General features: G+C 40.2%; 1 protein-coding gene across 1 annotated transcript in view; it reads left to right on the forward strand.

Moving 5' to 3' along the window:
* Window positions 1–17350, forward strand: part of LOC146499527 (protein O-mannosyl-transferase TMTC2-like) — a 63007-nt gene that overhangs the window by 18956 nt on the left and 26701 nt on the right. The window contains exon 2 of the mRNA XM_085137257.1: window positions 10429–11044. Coding sequence (XP_084993383.1) covers window positions 10429–11044 — 616 coding nt within the window. The remainder of the gene's footprint in view (window positions 1–10428; window positions 11045–17350) is intronic.

Below are 17350 nucleotides of genomic sequence, written 5' to 3' on the forward strand. Positions count from 1 at the left end.
AGCTAAAACAGCTGGACTTCAGTGATGAGTCATAAGTGAGAGCTTACGATTAATTGTAACAATTAAATCTGCAGATGGTTATAATATTTAATTGGGCTGAGACCAAATGTTGCAGCGCTGGTCTCCAGTTGTCCATTAGGTGTCATCACAGTTTATACATGACATAGCAAATTAGTTTATCTGTTTTTAGAGTGTAAGCAAATTTGAGTTATTACTCACTCCCATCTGTTGTTGTTGCATATTGAAGCTCTACTTGGAACCTGGTTAAGATCCAACCATGCAAAATAAGATTTTTTTCCATTTTTTAAGTGGTCTTAAACTTTTGATTGGGACTTTATATGAACTCTAAACCATGTCCTTAAACAGTTACTCAAATTTAGCTATTCATTCAGAATAGCTAAATTCACATGTATGAGGCATATACTTTAAGTGGCTACAGAAAATAATTAACATAAATAAGCAGTTCAGACAATTTGTAACTCAAAAGATTCCTTGAAGTGGATGGGCAGTTAAGGGATGGACAGCTTTGTATTTGGTCCATGGTATGTGGACACAGGAGTGTATGAATGCAAAAACAGTATGTGGATGCAACTGTAACTTCTTTACAGCCTAGTTATGTATGTCAGTGCAACGCTAGGTTGCATTGAAGTGCCGGATATTTGTACAGTGTTTTCAATAACAGAGATTGAGAAAGACCAGCCTTTGCTTTACAGTGTTTGTGCAAGTTTTGTTTATATACAACTGTTGGGATAGTGGGCTACCTTTACACAATAAACAATTTCCTCATAAACACTCGGTCAAGAAGCATTTCCCCAGAGTAAACATACATTGCACATTTGCTGAATTAATTGCAGCTATTTCACATTTACGTGAAGAGTTAAAATCAGTCATCTAAATGGTCTGTTCATTCAGCTGAATGTGGGTTTTTTTTTTCCACCCAAGGGAAAACTGCTGGGAGCAGCATGATGGGCTATTAAATCAATGGAAAATATAGATCCAACAAACTGAGCGAGCAAGAAAAAAAAAGTCTGGTACCTTGAATATAAAATAAGCTTCCTCTTGTGTCTCAGGTTTTCTTTCAAATAACATAAAAAACAAATGTAAATCTTGCCAGTTTTCAGAGCCCAGTTTGTATGGAACACCATCCAGCAGCTGTTTGTCACATTTAGTACATTTCAGTTGATTGAAAGAAACAATTCATTATCTGAACTCTGCATAAAATCAGCCAAATTAATATCAGATGTTGCCTCACGCACAAGGAAAAGGAAGAGCCTCTGAAAACCTTTGCACAAGTCTTTCACCAGGCCACTGGCTGCACGGGTTTTATGAACGCTATCTTAGACATTTATGCATTTTTCCCCCCCCTCCTCCCATATTCGTGCCACACTGGCGTGGGACAAAGTGTGGGAAATTAGCGGTGCCACTTCTGGTATTGTTCTGCGAGTCGCGTTGATGACGTGTGATGTTTAAACACACCCTTAATGCTCACTTCCTGACCTTTCAGATACACAAACTAAACAGATACAAAAGTTGATAAAAAAATGATGAATGTCTTTATTTTCTCATTGAGTCTCCAGCATAAGAATTTTATGAGGAGAAAAATTACAGTTCAAATAAGAAAAAAGTAGGTTTACCAGGGGTAATTACTTTAGGTAATATTGAGAACGGGTAATTATGAACTGTGGGTTCTGATCCCCCTCAGCATCTCACTCATCTTCATCATCTTCTCCTCATAGTCTGTCATCATGTTGTGGCAACGTACTCACAGGATTATAGCAGATCATAATCAGCCTGTGAATGACTTGGGGCAAGCAAGCAAACATAATGACTTTTTACTAGATTTTTGCAGTTGTTGGGCAGAAATTATGATAAAATGGATTGACTATCTGTTCTACTAGCTGCAGTTAGCAGTGTAAAATAGAGTTTCAGTGATAAGGATAAAAACATCTATTAAAACATATTTAGAGATTATCTGCATCACCAACTTAATGGACATAAATTGTTGAAACTAGTTTTGGTCAGATATTTACATACACTCATCAAGGGCATGAATATTCTGGTAATTTTTGCAGAAGTTTAATGTTAGCCTGCTTTGTATTTAGAATTGGAAAACCCAATTGTGTTGTGGTTTTAACTGTCTGGATATTGATTTGAGGTAAAGAAGCGCTTTGAGGTTTTCTACCTTCTTTATTATTACATCCACTTTGTGCAGTGTACCAGTACTATATGCAGCAAAACAGCCCCAAAGCATGATACCACCATAACCATGCTTAACAGCTGGTTTGAAAACCTAAACTTCACTCCTCTTGTCATTTTGGCCAAACAGCTCAATCTTTTCTCCACACGGCATTGAACTTGTGTATGTCGGCTTTTGCAGCTCAAAAAAATAAAGTCACACTTGTTCACCCAATTCTTTTTTTTTTCTGAAGTTATTAAAGTTGTATGTTGTCTGTTCATTCCACCCTGGAAAAAGAACAGTTCAAAGAATTCATTAAAAGCCCCAAATTGCCATGACATTCATGCCCATGATGAGTGTAGGCAGTTAGAGCATGTCATGGGAAAAAGAATCCATGACGAACCAAAAGTCTGAACATAACCTGCTCCAGACGAGGTTATGCGTTCAGCAAAAGTTACTATGTGATCCAGCCGTCTTAAAATAGAGGCTCACCATACTTTGCAAGCCCATAAATCTAGCTCTGTGACACTCCTCTGCCGAGATTTGACGTGTTAGGTGCCTCGTGGAATATTTGTCTTCAGCCTTATCTGTGGCGTTTACAGGCAACACCGCCTTCCCCAGCTGGATCAGGACACTGTGTTGTAGAATCACAAGTGAGCAGACTTGAGCACACATACATATAATACACAGACCTAAATCAGATTAGTTATTGACCTCAACCTCTGTGCATGTCTCAGAAACTCAGAGCACTATATGATCACCTTCTAATCCTGTTAGCATTGGATGAACACACAAGCTCTCTGGACTCTTTACATCCACCCATATACAAGCCCTCTCTTTAACATACTGGCCTTTATCCCACTGTATGTGAGACTGAATTGAAATGAAGATGAAATCAATAAGTGGACTTGGTTGCAGCACAGTTAAAATGCTAATAATTTTAAGAACTCAAAGGTTCCCAAATCTATTTATTAAGTGTTTTTATCAGCAGTGTTTTCAGAAGCATTTATATATGTCAGTTTAATAATTCAAATACTTCAAAGCAAAGACGATGCAGAGAAAATATAGAGATTAAGCTCAAAGTGATATTAAAAGAGGTTTATTTTTCAATTCATTTTAATAGACTATTAGAATCAAATAAGTTAAAACAAGTGAGTCAGTGAACAGTTCATTTGGTATTAAATGTAGAATTGACATGAAAAATAAACACGGGCATGAATGAATTAACAAAGAAATGACTTTAATAGATACTTAAATTTATTTGGGAAATAAAGTGTCGAATGCAACGGAAAGAAATGAATGGGAAAATACTACAAATATAAATTCATGAATTCATATTTTTGAAATGAATTAATGCCATATTTGACATATTTGTTTACTGAGTTAGTTATTCATTTATTTCAGATTTTGGCATTTGTGTCCCTCCATAACAGTAATTAACTTCAGAATGAAATGGGTGCACAAACACATGATAAGTCTTGCAGCTCTTATTTGTTTACAGAGATGGCAGCTCTCTAATTAAACCCTCCACCTGTACACATTTTCTGCTGTGCCAGTGTGATATGAATTTGCTTTGTCCCCTCCGTTGCGGACAGTTTTTCTCCTCGCAAAGTTTTAATTATCTGCATTCCTGATACTTCTGCATAAAGCCAGCAGCATCAGTGCCGTGTTTGCTTCAGCGGTGCGCCAGACCAAGATTAGCAGTGTGTGAATAGGCCGGTCTGCTGCCGCTCTCTGTCTGTGAGTTTAATTAGCACTCAGATTGCTCAAGTAAAGGAGATGGGAATTTAATAGATCTTGGCCAGACAAGTCATATTGTAAAAGGTTTGGTAGCGAAGCAGGATCTGGAGCAGATAAGGCTTTAGAGGCTGATGGCGAAGAGAAGGAGAAAGGTGGAGGACAAAATAAATGAAATGGAGGAAATGGAGAAAGTGGTGTTGACTTTATATAAAGCAGAAGTGAATTTAAAAAATGGGGAAATGGATTAATAGAAGCAAATGGAAGAGAAGTGAACGGAAACCGAACTAAGAGGTGATGATATCCATGAAATAATGTCTAGGCCAGTGTCCATTAACAATCCTGTTTTATGATGATTGGCTAATCCATCTCATTACTGCTGTCGTGGAGCAGCAGGATGCACTCTGCTCAAAAAGCCTGTAATTCAGCCAGTTCTGATTATGTTAAGTGATGGCAGTTTATACTAGACATGTTTATTACAGCAGAACAGGCTCGCCAGTGTACATGCTGCAGACGTACGAAGCTGGACGAGAGCCCAAATATTTAAAATAGGCTCAAGTGCAGTGTTTTGCAATGTTGTTAATAATGTTGTCCTTTGAGTAAAGGTCGCAAAAAACATGTAAACTAATGATTTATTCACCCAGCGCGCAGTGGGAGAGAAATCTGTAAGCTGAACTTTAAAAGGTTGCAGTTAAGGAAACATGTTTTGGATGGGATGCAGTCTGTTTATCTTGGGATTCAAGATTTTAGCTGATGTCCATACAATATGACAACACATGGAGCCCTTGAAGCCTCGACCCCTATAAGGAGGAGATCCGGTGGATTTATTGCGCTGGGCTCTTTTTCGGTCTTACTGACATAAATTTCCTCATCAGATGGAGAGCATGTGTTTGCAGACATCTGCCTGGTCTGCAAACACAATTTTTGTGATGCCAGAGACACTACACTACAAAACACCAACATCAGTTTTCAGGCCAACCTTAAGCAAACATGAAATAAAAAGTGTAACAGGAATGACTACTCGCCCATGGTGTCTGCAGCATATCTGCAACTGAGACAATTTCTAAGGGTCACTGAAAGTGATTCCAAAATTGTTCTCAGTGCTTGCCTACAACCCTGAAACTTACTTTGAAATCACAACGATTTACAAGTGTACCTAGAACTCCTGGAATGCTCCCTTTTAGTACTGAGGAGTGCATTAAAAAAACATACTAAATATAACGTGGCTCAAGAGTTGGGTGTTCGTCTTGTAATCGGAAGGTTGCCGGTTCGTGCCCCGGCTCGGACAGTCTCGGTCGTTGTGTCCTTGGGCAAGACACTTCACCTGCCGCCTACTGGTGTTGGGCAGAGGGGCCGATGGCGCAATATGGCAGCCTCGCTTCTGTCAGTCTGCCCCAGGGCAGCTGTGGCTACAACTGTAGCTTGCCTCTACCAGTGTGTGAATGTAAGAGTGAATGAATAGTGGTATTGTAAAGCACTTTGAGGGGTCCCGAAAAGAGCTATATAAATGCAATCCATTATTATTATTATAGCTAAAATATCCTAAAGTCACTCTAGCAATAGTATTTTTTGTAAAGTGTAATACTGCAAAGTAGACCAGAAGCAGGGTGTTTTATTTTGAAAATTGTCAGGATGCTCTTTGCCATTCCTGTGTCTGAATTCCTGTTTTCCTCATCTGTTCTGACAGAGAGATGACAGTGATCTGACCTTTAAGCAACTGAGTAAATGCTTAGAATTCTTTCTTTAATCGGTGAAATAGCTCTGTAGACCAAGTTTGTGCACCTCGTGACAAAGATTGGTTGTTAGTGACAGTAAATATAAATCCTTAAGCCATTAAGGATGTTACGCATTTTAATGAACTGTAGCAAAGGGACAAAATAGTAAAAAATGGTAGTAATATCTGCTGGTATGCTATATTTGTTTTTTTTAAATACATTTACTTTTAAATTCAATCTTCTTAAAGTTCAGGATTTTGCTTGTCTTTTATCTGGGTTTTGGTAAAATTGTCATTTATAAAGTTTATGCAGGGCATAACTTATAATATATTGAAGAGACTTTAGAATAAATATTTGTGAATTATTTGTCTATATTTTTCACATTCAGTGTAGGAAGAAGTCTGGTGTGTGTCTGTAGGCAACAACAACACATGAAAAACCAAATGACTGGTGGTGAGATCACCGCTTGGAGAGGTTCATTTGCATAATGAGAAAAAAAACATACCCAAACACTGAAAGACAGCCAATTTTCTTTCCACTAAAAGTAGCGGACAGGTGAAAGTAGACCTCACCCCATCACAAATTGATCTAAAGAGGGGGAAAAAAATCCCTGCTCACCAATGTGTCTTTTCAGACAATGTGGAAATCCCTCATTACCTCCCCCCACCAAAAAAAAGGGGGGGGGGGGAGAAAATTGAAAAGCCCAAACCCCGTCCTGTACTTTACGGATTGTGAATAGAGTGCCCTGCAGCCTGCCTGCCTGCCCCACATACGGCGTTTGAATACAAAAGACCCCCTTCTGTAAGAGCAATCACTCTGGGAGGCCACTCTATCTGCACCGCTGCAGAGACGGGCCTCAATGAAGCCATCAGCACAGGCTCTCTTGTCACACAATCTCACATGCGCATGCACTCGCAAACACAAAGAACGGACACGTCGCATGTAACCATTTATTCCTTTGCGTGCGCATGCACAGACCCGTTGCCAAACTCTCATGGGTAATGCATTCTTTTCATCCTCCGGTGCCGGGCAGGAGCAGGGAGGGAGATGAGTGGTTGGTGCTGATTTGAATATTTAAATTATTTATCACCGCAGAGTTTTGAGACCCAAGACACAAGGGAGCTGGGTGAGACTGAATCAAGCCATGTATGGATTTCATGGTGTGCTAACTAAGCGCCCGAAGGGACAGGAAGCGTGAGCAGAGTTGCAGATTTTCACGGACAAAATATTTATTCTGCTTCAGTAAATAGCCAACATCTTTTAGGAGTGTTTTGGGATAAGCATAGAATGAGTTGTAATGTGAGATTACTTTAAAGACTTGAATTTTGATAAACGCGGGATACATTTATTTCCCTTGTATCCTCAGTCCTCGCTGTCCTCATGCTCCACGCTATGCTGGGTCTGTAAATCATTTCTAAAATAACAGCTCAATGTGGAACTACAGTAAAAAAGGAAGAGGCTTTGTAAACTGCATGATGTAATGCACCGCCTCCTTAGAAATATTATATGCTTTAAGTGAGAGCCTGAGAAATACACAATGCTTTTCCCTGACAGAACAATCTTGGGAAATGCAGGAATTTACTACAGCTCACGCGATGACAGGATTGAAGGCTTAAAGGAAAAAAACATTTAAATTAATTCCTTCAGCAGTTATTGTTTTGAGACTGGATCTGTAGGCTAATGGGTTGACTTTTTTCCCTCTCTCTTTGCTGTCTTAGTTATTCTTTTATCTAGTCTTCTATTACAGGCTGACAGCTCGGTCTCTTTCTCCCTGTCTTTTTCTCCCCTGTCCTCTTTTTTTTTATATAAGCTCAACTCTGAGTTACAGTCTGTAGACAAAGGAAGTCCCCAACTGGCCTCCTTTTGCTGTTCCTTTCCTTCCCGAGTGTGCCATGCACAAACACAGAAACATTGCAAAAGATGATCAAACCCAGACAGAGAGAAAGCAGGGGATACTACTGGGTCAGTGTTAAAATCCTGGAAACGCAAAGCTTTTGCAATCAACCTCACATAACACAAGCTTCTCCTAGCGATATTAAAATAATATATTCAGCCTGGTTTAAAAAAAAAAAAAAAGCAGCATTGTCCTCAGAGGATAAGAAAAGCTGGAATGAATCTGCTTGTTGTCATCACCCAGCTGCTTTTAATTGGCAAGTCAGCCCTGAGATCAGTAGATCTGGCTATTTTTTGGTTTTCTCTGTGTTATAAATTAAACACAGTTTACTCTTATTTCCTGTTCCAACAATTAGTGGCATATTTCTTGTATTGTGGGCTTCTCTGTTTTTCTACATCCACTATAATTTGATCTACAGTAATATTTTTCTTTGTCTGCTCCAGTCACCTCGTAGGTACTCATTAGGCTGCATTCTCGACAGCATGCAACCCTTCTTTGAAAACCACACTGCCTCAGTGATACTTGACATTGCATCAAATTACTATCTATCAAACACTCGGCAGATTTTTCAGTGCAGACACTGGTGTTCTGGTGTTTTCAGTCCCCTTTTCATTTATTCGGTGCATCAGTCCTGCTTTTCAAATGCTGCACTTATTTTTATGGCTTAGCTGGCTATAGGTAATTTTGTTTCATTGTTGTAAATGCAATATCTCTTCCATGTGATGATGGAATGCCTTTAGATTTGGCACTTGAACCCAAGGATGAAGTGATGAAAGGTCAAAGTCATCTTGAGTGGGTGTGGGGTGTGGGCCCCGGCACACGCTGGTCACAGGCCTGGGTTGTGTCAGGAGGGACATTGAGCATAAAATCAATGCTAAATCATATATGCGAGCCATCAATTACACATCCATACCAGATCAGTTAACAACAACCACCTTTGGTACAGTTGATCAGTAGGATGCCAGTGGAGCAGAAACTGTGCTCCGAAGACAGGAGGAGGATCGTGTGTAGGCGTTGTCAGAGGTAATAGCAAGGACTAGAAGTACTGATGAGGTGGATGAGTTTAAATACCTGGCTTCAACCATTCAAGCCAATGGACTGTGCACAGGAAAGGTGAAGAAGAGAGTGCAGGCAGCATGGAGTGGATGGAGACAAGTGTGATTTGTGACAGAAGAATGGTAGCAAGAGTAAAGGGGAAGGTTTACAAGCTGGAGGTGGCAGAGTTAAAGATTTATGATTTTCATTGGGAGTGACTGGGAGGGACAGGATTAGAAATGTATGAGAGGAACGGCTCAGGTTGAGCAGTTTGGAGGCAAAATTGGAGAGGCAAGCTTGTGATGGTTTGGAAAGGTGCAGAGGAAGGATAGTGGATATATTAGACAAAGGATGGTAAAAATGGAGCTCCCAAGGAGGAGGAAAAGAGGAAAGTCACACAGAAGGTGTTAGGATGTAGTGAGCACATGAAAGAACAAGGACACGTTTTTTGTTTTTTTTTGTCTTCAGCGGTGACATTTTATATTGCACAATTTGAAGAACAAGTCTTGACAGAAATTGATATAAATTATATGTTGAATGGTTGCTGTATGCATGCAGCTGTGAAGCAAGAATAATTGTTATCTGACACAGCTGTTCATGGTGGGAAAGCAAATGCTGCAAAAAAAACCTGGATATGCATCGCTGCTTTCCACGAAAAGAGGGCTTCTCTCGCTTTACCCAGGAATTTCAGATACTGCCTATTTTAGTCAATGGGAAAATAACTCAATTTTGCACAGATCTGGTGAAAATGCAGTTTTATAAGCCTGAATTATATATATAAAAAGTTAACTACCTGGTTTATTAGGCAAATCACATTTTTAGGACTGTCTGGTGCGTTGTCATTTAAAAGATTGATTGAATTTCTGTATCTGCATTGGTTGCTGTGGTAACTGATGGAGGAATCTGTGTGTGTGTGTGTGTGTGTGTGGCTAAGTTGGTGACTTTGTAGTCATGATAACAATATTACTGACTTATTGCAGAGAGCAGACCACAGTGACAAATGATTTCTTGGAAATTTAATGATTACAGAAAAAAGTAAATAAAAATTTAAGAAGACATTCAGTGACTGTAATAATTTGACTGACTAAAGTTTGTTAAAGGTCAGTTTGTTCAAGTAAGTGTCTGGAGATGTTTTGTGACAACACAGACTTTTATTAAAGTGTATGGAACATGTAAATTTCACTGCAGTTTTCCCTCTGTTACTGATTCCTTTGTCTGAATTTTGTGATCTCACTTTTCTCTTGGCAAACACTTATAAATATGTGGAATATCTACGCAAGCTTTTTCTTTCACTCACCTGGCTTCAAGTTGTTGTTGTTGTAGCAGCGATCCCATTCATCAGTCTTTGCTGTGATCTTCATTTGTTGCAGTCTGTGACTGTACACGAATGCAGCTCATGTCCCACAGTAATGAGACGCTAATTACGAGAATCCGCAGAACCTCGGGGGTGTTATACCACCTGTCTGTGTGTGTGTTTGCAGGTACATGTGACATATGCGCATGCTGTGCGTGTGAGAGCTCAGCAGCGTGCACATGTCTCTGTGTTTAATCAAATACTCTGTGGTGTTCTCATTGCATTTGGCTATTAAGTTTCACTTATGAGTGCATGATTAGCAAGATAGAAAACTTGGTTTTCCAAATGACTCCTATCTCTGTGTACACAATTCAGATGGATGCCACGTAAGGGCTTCTGCAAAGAAATTCTTTATTAATACACGCAGTTGAAAACTCCTGTTGACCTTAAAGTTGCTTTAATCTAATATTTTAAACTGACTACATGCATACTTGTATGTTGAAAATGGTGGCTCATAGCACAAAATATCAATATTAAATCAAAAAACGCCTCTGACCTCTTCCTTTTGTTCTTTCAGCCGAGCCATCAAGACCAACCAGGACCTTCTCCCTGAGACTCCCTGGACCAACATCCTGTATGACGACTTCTGGGGCACTTTGCTCACTCACAGTGGCAGCCACAAGTCTTTCCGTCCACTCTGCACCCTCTCCTTCCGCCTCAACTACTCCCTGCACGGCCTCAACCCATGGGGCTACCACTTACTGAATGTGGTGCTGCACGGCCTGGTCACAGCCCTTGTCACAGCCTTCAGCCGGCCGCTGCTGGGTGGGGGATTGTGGAGCCTTTTGGCAGGCCTTCTTTTTGCCTCCCACCCAATTCACACTGAAGCAGTCGCTGGTGTGGTGGGAAGGGCGGACGTTGGTGCCGCTTTGTTTTTCTTGCTGTCTCTTCTCTGCTATGTGAGACACTGTGGACTCCGACCGGTGCCACATGGGGCCTTCCAGAACAGGCGATGTGGTGAAGTCTCTGTCATCAGGTGCTGGGGCTGGATGCTGGGTAGCCTGTGGTTTGCAGCAGCCAGCATGCTTTGGAAGGAGCAGGGGGTGACGGTGCTGGCTGTGTCAGCTGTGTATGACCTCTTCGTGTTCCAGAGGCTCCGGTTTCGCCAGGCACTTCTCCACCTATTAGGAAAGGTAAATGAATTCTTGCCGCCGGCGGTAAATGTCTGTGTATTTTCACTGGCTCTTGTTTTGGCATCTCTGCGCACCCCAATTTCCTCTTCCTTCCCTTAGAGGTGAGCCTCAGCCTGCTAGCTGTTAATGGTTCCTGGATTAAGTTTTGTGTGTGTATTTAACAAGGTTTTGTTTGTGTGTGAATTGTGTGTTTGCCTTTCATTAGTGGTGTAATTAGGAAAGCTGTTTGCTTATGCAGACTCCGTAGTTGCTGCATGAAAAATAAGCTTTCCTCATTCGCCTGCTAAACAGGAAGATTGGAAGTTTTTCACTTCCTTACAATGCTGCCACCACCTTCAATTTGCTGCAGTAAATGGATACACATTCATGCAAGGAAATCTAAATTAGGATCTCGGACTCATATGCGTGGATACATGTGCATTTGAGGAAACGGGGCTTGGACAGGAAAAAGCTATTTCAGGGGTGAGTTGATTTCTCATTTGAAGGTGACAAAAGGTATGTGCAGAGAAGCAACAGCATATCCTTCTCAGGTGCATTTGGTTATACACACAGTTAATACACAGATGTACACACACAAAGATAACATGTGCTTCCTCTGCAGGGAAACCCGGCATGGCTCAAGTTATTTAAGGAAGACAACCTTGACGTGGTGACTCATCTGATTATGGGAAAGAGTGTGTGACTCCACACTCCTCATTTGATTAGAGAAGCTGCTCTTCAGCCAACATGATGGCCCTTGTAAAATGCATAACTAGTGTAATAAAAAGTCCCCTTGGGTTTACTGTGCAAGGACAGTCTCACTCTAAATGTGCATGTGTCTGCATGAGGATCTGTTTATAGTAATCTCTTCTTGTGGAAACATCTATAAATACCTATGTTTGCTTGAAGGTTTCTGATGCAACCTTGTACAGATCATCTCAAATGTCCTGTGGCACTCTCTGTTATGTATAGAGTGTCAGCACATTCGTGTCTTCTTTATGCTGCCAGCATTCCAACGAAAACACGTTCTTTACCATCTTCCTCAGGAGTTGTTTTTGGCAGAATAAATAACCATGACTGTTATAAGAAGTTTGCAGTTAGTGGCCCAGAGAGATCAGAGACCAGTGAAGTCACAGTCTGTTTCTTTACTATGTTCTTGGCATGAGAACCTGGAATTATATGTGCTTTCACAGCCAGTAGACCATAGTAGATACAAAAAAACACCTGCCTTTCAAATTGTACTCAGTCATCTAGTATAACAAGAAGTGAAAGACCATCATATGCAAATCATTATACAAATAATTCAGTATTTGCATATGCTGATGGAGGAAAAAAATAGCCGTAATACAAGCCAAGATACATGAGTGAAAAAGAAAAAACCTGGTTTTAAAGGGGTTTGTGCAACATTGCCTTTAGAGAGTGTGAAAAATGATCTTTTACATTCTACAGAAAACATATATTTTATCACTTTTTTTGTTCCAGACTACAATATTTCACTTTGTATGAAATGAAAACAAAGTAAGTAAATGTACATAAATTGCCATATGTAGCCATTTTTACAAGATAAAGACTTTTTAAAAATGCTAATGTATAAATGTGTAATTTGTGTAGTGTAATTTGAAAATTTGGAGGACTAAGAGTTGCTGGAAAAATCCAGTTGTTAAGAACAAAAGACAAAAACACATATACAAAGATTAGCTTGGTTGTGCTATATGGACTGCTTAGCAATTTGTTCACATCAATAGGTAAGCTAGGTAAATTAGGTAACATAAGCTAATTTCATCTACTGAAGCTAATCTATCCAAGAAGTGAAAATATCCCAGAGAAGCTACAAAGCAGGACATACGTGGGTCAGCATGGGGTCAACCGAAAACCAGCCTAAGCTGGACTTGTTTTGGCTAATGTTAACCAAACATAGGTTATATAAAAGATGCCCTGCAGCTAGAAGTGTTACACGTTATGTGGATGAGGACCCAAAGACTGGTGGAATGGTAGAAAGGGTGAAACATTTAGTCAGGCTAGCTTTAGGTCCTCTGAAAAGACGAAACGCAAAGTCCAAAACAGGAACTGAAAACTGTAAAAAAAACACTGGGGCAAGATCCCAGTTACTCTGAAAAATGACTAAAGGGAGGACAGGAATACCCACACGCACAAAAGTGCAAAAGTCGAGACAGCCGAGCGGAACGAGACACAGCTGAACTGAATCACAGAAGATAATACAAAGTAAGCTAAACTAAAAGCAAATTACATGGAGCAACTATCAACAAAAGCAGGAAAACAAAACAGGGAAAATACAGACACACGAGTGAAGCAAAGACAGGAGACTTAGTGACACAAAACAGTCAAACACCAAGGGAGGAATTAAACTCTAAACCAACTCAGTAAAGAAGTAAATATACTAAAAAAGAATTCCACAAAGCAACCATGACATTAAACAAACCACTGTGTGTATTTCAAAGCTATCCGTTAATGCTATCAACCTTGGTGAAAGCAGTATTCATAAATTGTACTTGCTAATTAATGCTTGATAAAAGACTTAAAAAACCAGTGTCCTAAAATTGAAACCCATACTTCTCGGTCACTCTGGGCTATATTAGTTGTCAGTTAGCACCACATTCTTTGTGCCATGCTATAAACGCTGACTTGTTTTTGGAGTCAGCCTCAAGTGGAAAATGGTACTGCAGGACTTGGCGTTTGTGTGTTGGCTTTTTTTAAGCCCTAGAGGTTGCTGCATGTATCCATTTCTAACTTTGAATTTGCAAATTTGTGAGCCATCTAATGCTGTATACAGTCTTGATTGGACACTTTCGGCTTATTCACAGAACGCTTCCAGGGCTGACTTGAGAGTTTAATGTTATTTCAGCCTGTCGCAACCTGTCTCATAGCTTCACAGACAGAATTATGGAAAGTCAGATTTTATTGTGTGTTTATCAAGCTGTGTAGCAGAGATATTAACAGCAGCCTACACCTCTTTGCCCACACACAATAACCCTGGCCAGCATTCTTGTGCCAGCCCATCAGGTCGGTGCCAACCCCCCAGCAACTCCTGTTGCTGCCGGCACATCTGGCTCATTTATCAATCTGGCAATGCCCTTGTCTGCTGGACTAGTCACAGTTATCTTGGCAAAGAGCTCGTTACGTGCTGGGGCCAGCCGTGGGGGCAATCATTTCCTCCATTATGAGCCAGACGTCTCGGGACGCATGGGAAAACAAGGGAGATGGATAAAGTGAGAGAACGAGCAAGCGAGGGAGAAGGAAACTATGCTCTCACTTCCTTTCCTTTATCTATTCTTGTTTTTTCTTGCCCACGGTGCCCTTAAAGCACTTTGGGAATGGGGGGCTCTCCTGTTGCCACTGAGGCTTAATCAGTTGCTATTGAATTGGATAGTATCTTAGGTGGAGAGACTGCAAAGACGTGCCTCAGAGAACAATGGTGAATATTGTGATTTTGTCTGAATACACGTTTTCATGCTTTCTTCCAAATGAAGTTGAATAATACAAAAGCATCAACATCAAATCACCTGAATGAGCTGCCTCACAGCAGCTATGAACAAAAAAGGAAACGCTCCAAAAGCAGCTCCAGTGCAGCAGAGGGGACAGGTGTGTTTCGACCAGCACTCCATTTCCCATCTTGTTAACTCTCTAATAAGATTGAGATGAGATTTCAAATGAAACAAGGTAGGATGGAGGGAGAGTTAGGTGGTGATAGATGGAAACAGATGAAGGTGAGGTGTTAGAGCCGCAGTGCATTGAGAAAACTGAATGAGGCTTATATCCCAGACATTATGTCTTTGTTTCGCAATTCTGGGTTTGTCAGTTGCCAAAACAAGCATGTTGACAACAGGCCCAAGAAAATAGTTTGTTTTTGTTTGTATTAGGAAAAGCCAAGGAAAGCCAAACATTTCGTAAACCCAGGGGTTGATGAAATGTTTGGCATAATCTCTTGCAATAAAGGGAGGTTGCACCTAAAACATACAATGACACACACACACACACACACACACACACACACACACACACACACACACACACACACATATATATATATATATCTTTGAGTCTAAATACATAACTTAGAAGTATTGTAGCACTGTTATTTGCAGCTGGTGCATGGTGTTTTGGCTAATCTGTACAAGATTATACACAACCCATGTAACTAACAACAAGAGCCAGGAGGCATCTTCCCAAGCACAGTTATCTGTTTCATAGCAACAGCATGGAAAGCCTGGGGTTTCAAGCATTTACTTGCATGAAAAACACGAATATCAGTGATTGTACCTTTCAGATAAAGTATTGCATGAAAATCTTTAAATCCAAGGTATGAAATTAAAAGTAGTTCCTTCAAGAAAAATAGATTAGATGTTAGGAATTTATTTACTTTAATCCTCCATACTTGACACGTTGAACTTGCATGTGCAACATCAACATCCACATCTGCAGTGTAATCAAAGATGACGGCAAATGTTTTAGTGGAGGTAGATGGACAATGGGAGGGATTTGATGGCAGGCTTACAAAGTCGAAGTTGAATTGGTGTGGACTTCTCCTCCTCATTTGTCTCAATGAATGCCCCAGACACACAGATTAAGGTTAGTTTAACCAGCTGACGGCTTGATGAATGTTGTGCCAATTATCCTGTAGCAGAAGCATTCGGCTATGAAATGATGGGCCCTGTTGCAAGATCTGCTGCATGCTCTCTATTTAGCTTGCATTCCTGTGGATGCTGGCAAGGCAAGCATATTTTTATATACTTAGCCCCCGAATCTTGCTTACTTTGTAAAGTGTTCCAACTAAAAAACACCCAAACATTAATTTTAAGAAACATGTGGTGAAGCTAAAGGTTAAACAAATGTTTTGCTCAGTGGGGAAAATCAGACACAGGTCAAATAACATGCTTGGACCGCTTTTTAAATTTTGTTTATAGGTAAGAAAATGAATGCATCAAGCTCTTGTGACTCTTCTTATGTCATAGGTATATTGAATGAATATCCAGTGTAGTGTCTTATTGCAGTTCTCCCATAAAATTTAATTTAAAAAGGGTATTGCCTTAAAGGGATGCATTTTCTTTTTTCATAACAAAAATATGAAAGCGACAGTATTTCCTAATTTCTAGGCGTTTTGCCATCCATCTGATCTGACATCTGAAAATGAGGGGCACAACACTATTTCAGTATCTGCTGGGTTCTCTTTTATGTACCTTTAACTAGCTAACGGCTACTGCTAGTTGTTAAATATTGCTACTACAGTGCACAAAATGTTCTTCTGGACATTTTCTCAGTGACTAAACAGCTTCAGGAGTAAAGCCAATACCTATTTGCATGTTTCATGAAAAAATCAAGTCCGATGGATTTGCTTTTTTTTTTTTTTTTTTTAGTTCAATGCTGATGCATATTTACTGTATGTGGCTAAGTGTAAATGAAAGACTGCATCTGGCTTTCATTCAGATAAAAAATATTTGAGTAATTAGAGGCTTACATCATTTTCACGGGGGCAATTAAATCCGATCGTCTTCGCATAAGCATATCTTTCAAGAGGCTCATTATAATTTTTATATTTGGAACGTGCATTTTGGCTCCTTATACACAGCTTCAATAATAATCAGCATTAATGATTATAGTCTAAATCAGATACATGACAGCTCTTCAGCAGCATCACCCGGCCCTGACTTTTACTGTCTCTTTCTGATACTGATGACCTGACATTACACACCCAGGAAGCTCTTTAAAAGTCAGCCCAACATGGACAGCGCCTCTTCTTTGATCAGCTATTGTTCTGGACGGCGTGCAAAGCTTCACCCTGTGACCCATCTCATTACAGGTCTCTGTGCCAGCAGCAGCAAAGCTTTCATGAGGAGAACATTGAGATAATTGGGTCACTCTATCAAAGTCAGCCGTTCTCAGTGCCAGCCACGCTGCCGTCTGATGACTTGGATGAGCTGCGCCAAGTCAGCACAATACAGAATACGTTAGAGTGCTGGAAAAAGCACCGAATACGTGCCTCATTGTACCTTTCATCACAGTGTACTATGTCACTGTTAATGCCTCAAATAAGACAGGCTGCTGGATGTTTGTTATACAAATGCACGGCGTCCAACACTTTGTTGGCCTTTCCATGCACATGTCACTGAGAACGAATCACCCCAAAGGCACAACTTCAACTCAAGGTTTCTAATCACAAAGGATAAGAATATAAGATTTTGATTAGAAAAATGCTCTGCATGAGCTGCCCACCACGTTCCAAAGCATTATGAGGAGTTTTTTTGTTTAAATGGGACATGCCTTAAACAAGAAAAGTCAGGAAGATTGTTTCCCTGCTGTCTTACGTCAGTC

The sequence above is a fragment of the Neolamprologus multifasciatus genome, chromosome 17, assembly GCF_963576455.1.
Source record: "Neolamprologus multifasciatus chromosome 17, fNeoMul1.2, whole genome shotgun sequence".
NCBI classification, from domain to species: Eukaryota; Metazoa; Chordata; class Actinopteri; order Cichliformes; family Cichlidae; genus Neolamprologus; species Neolamprologus multifasciatus.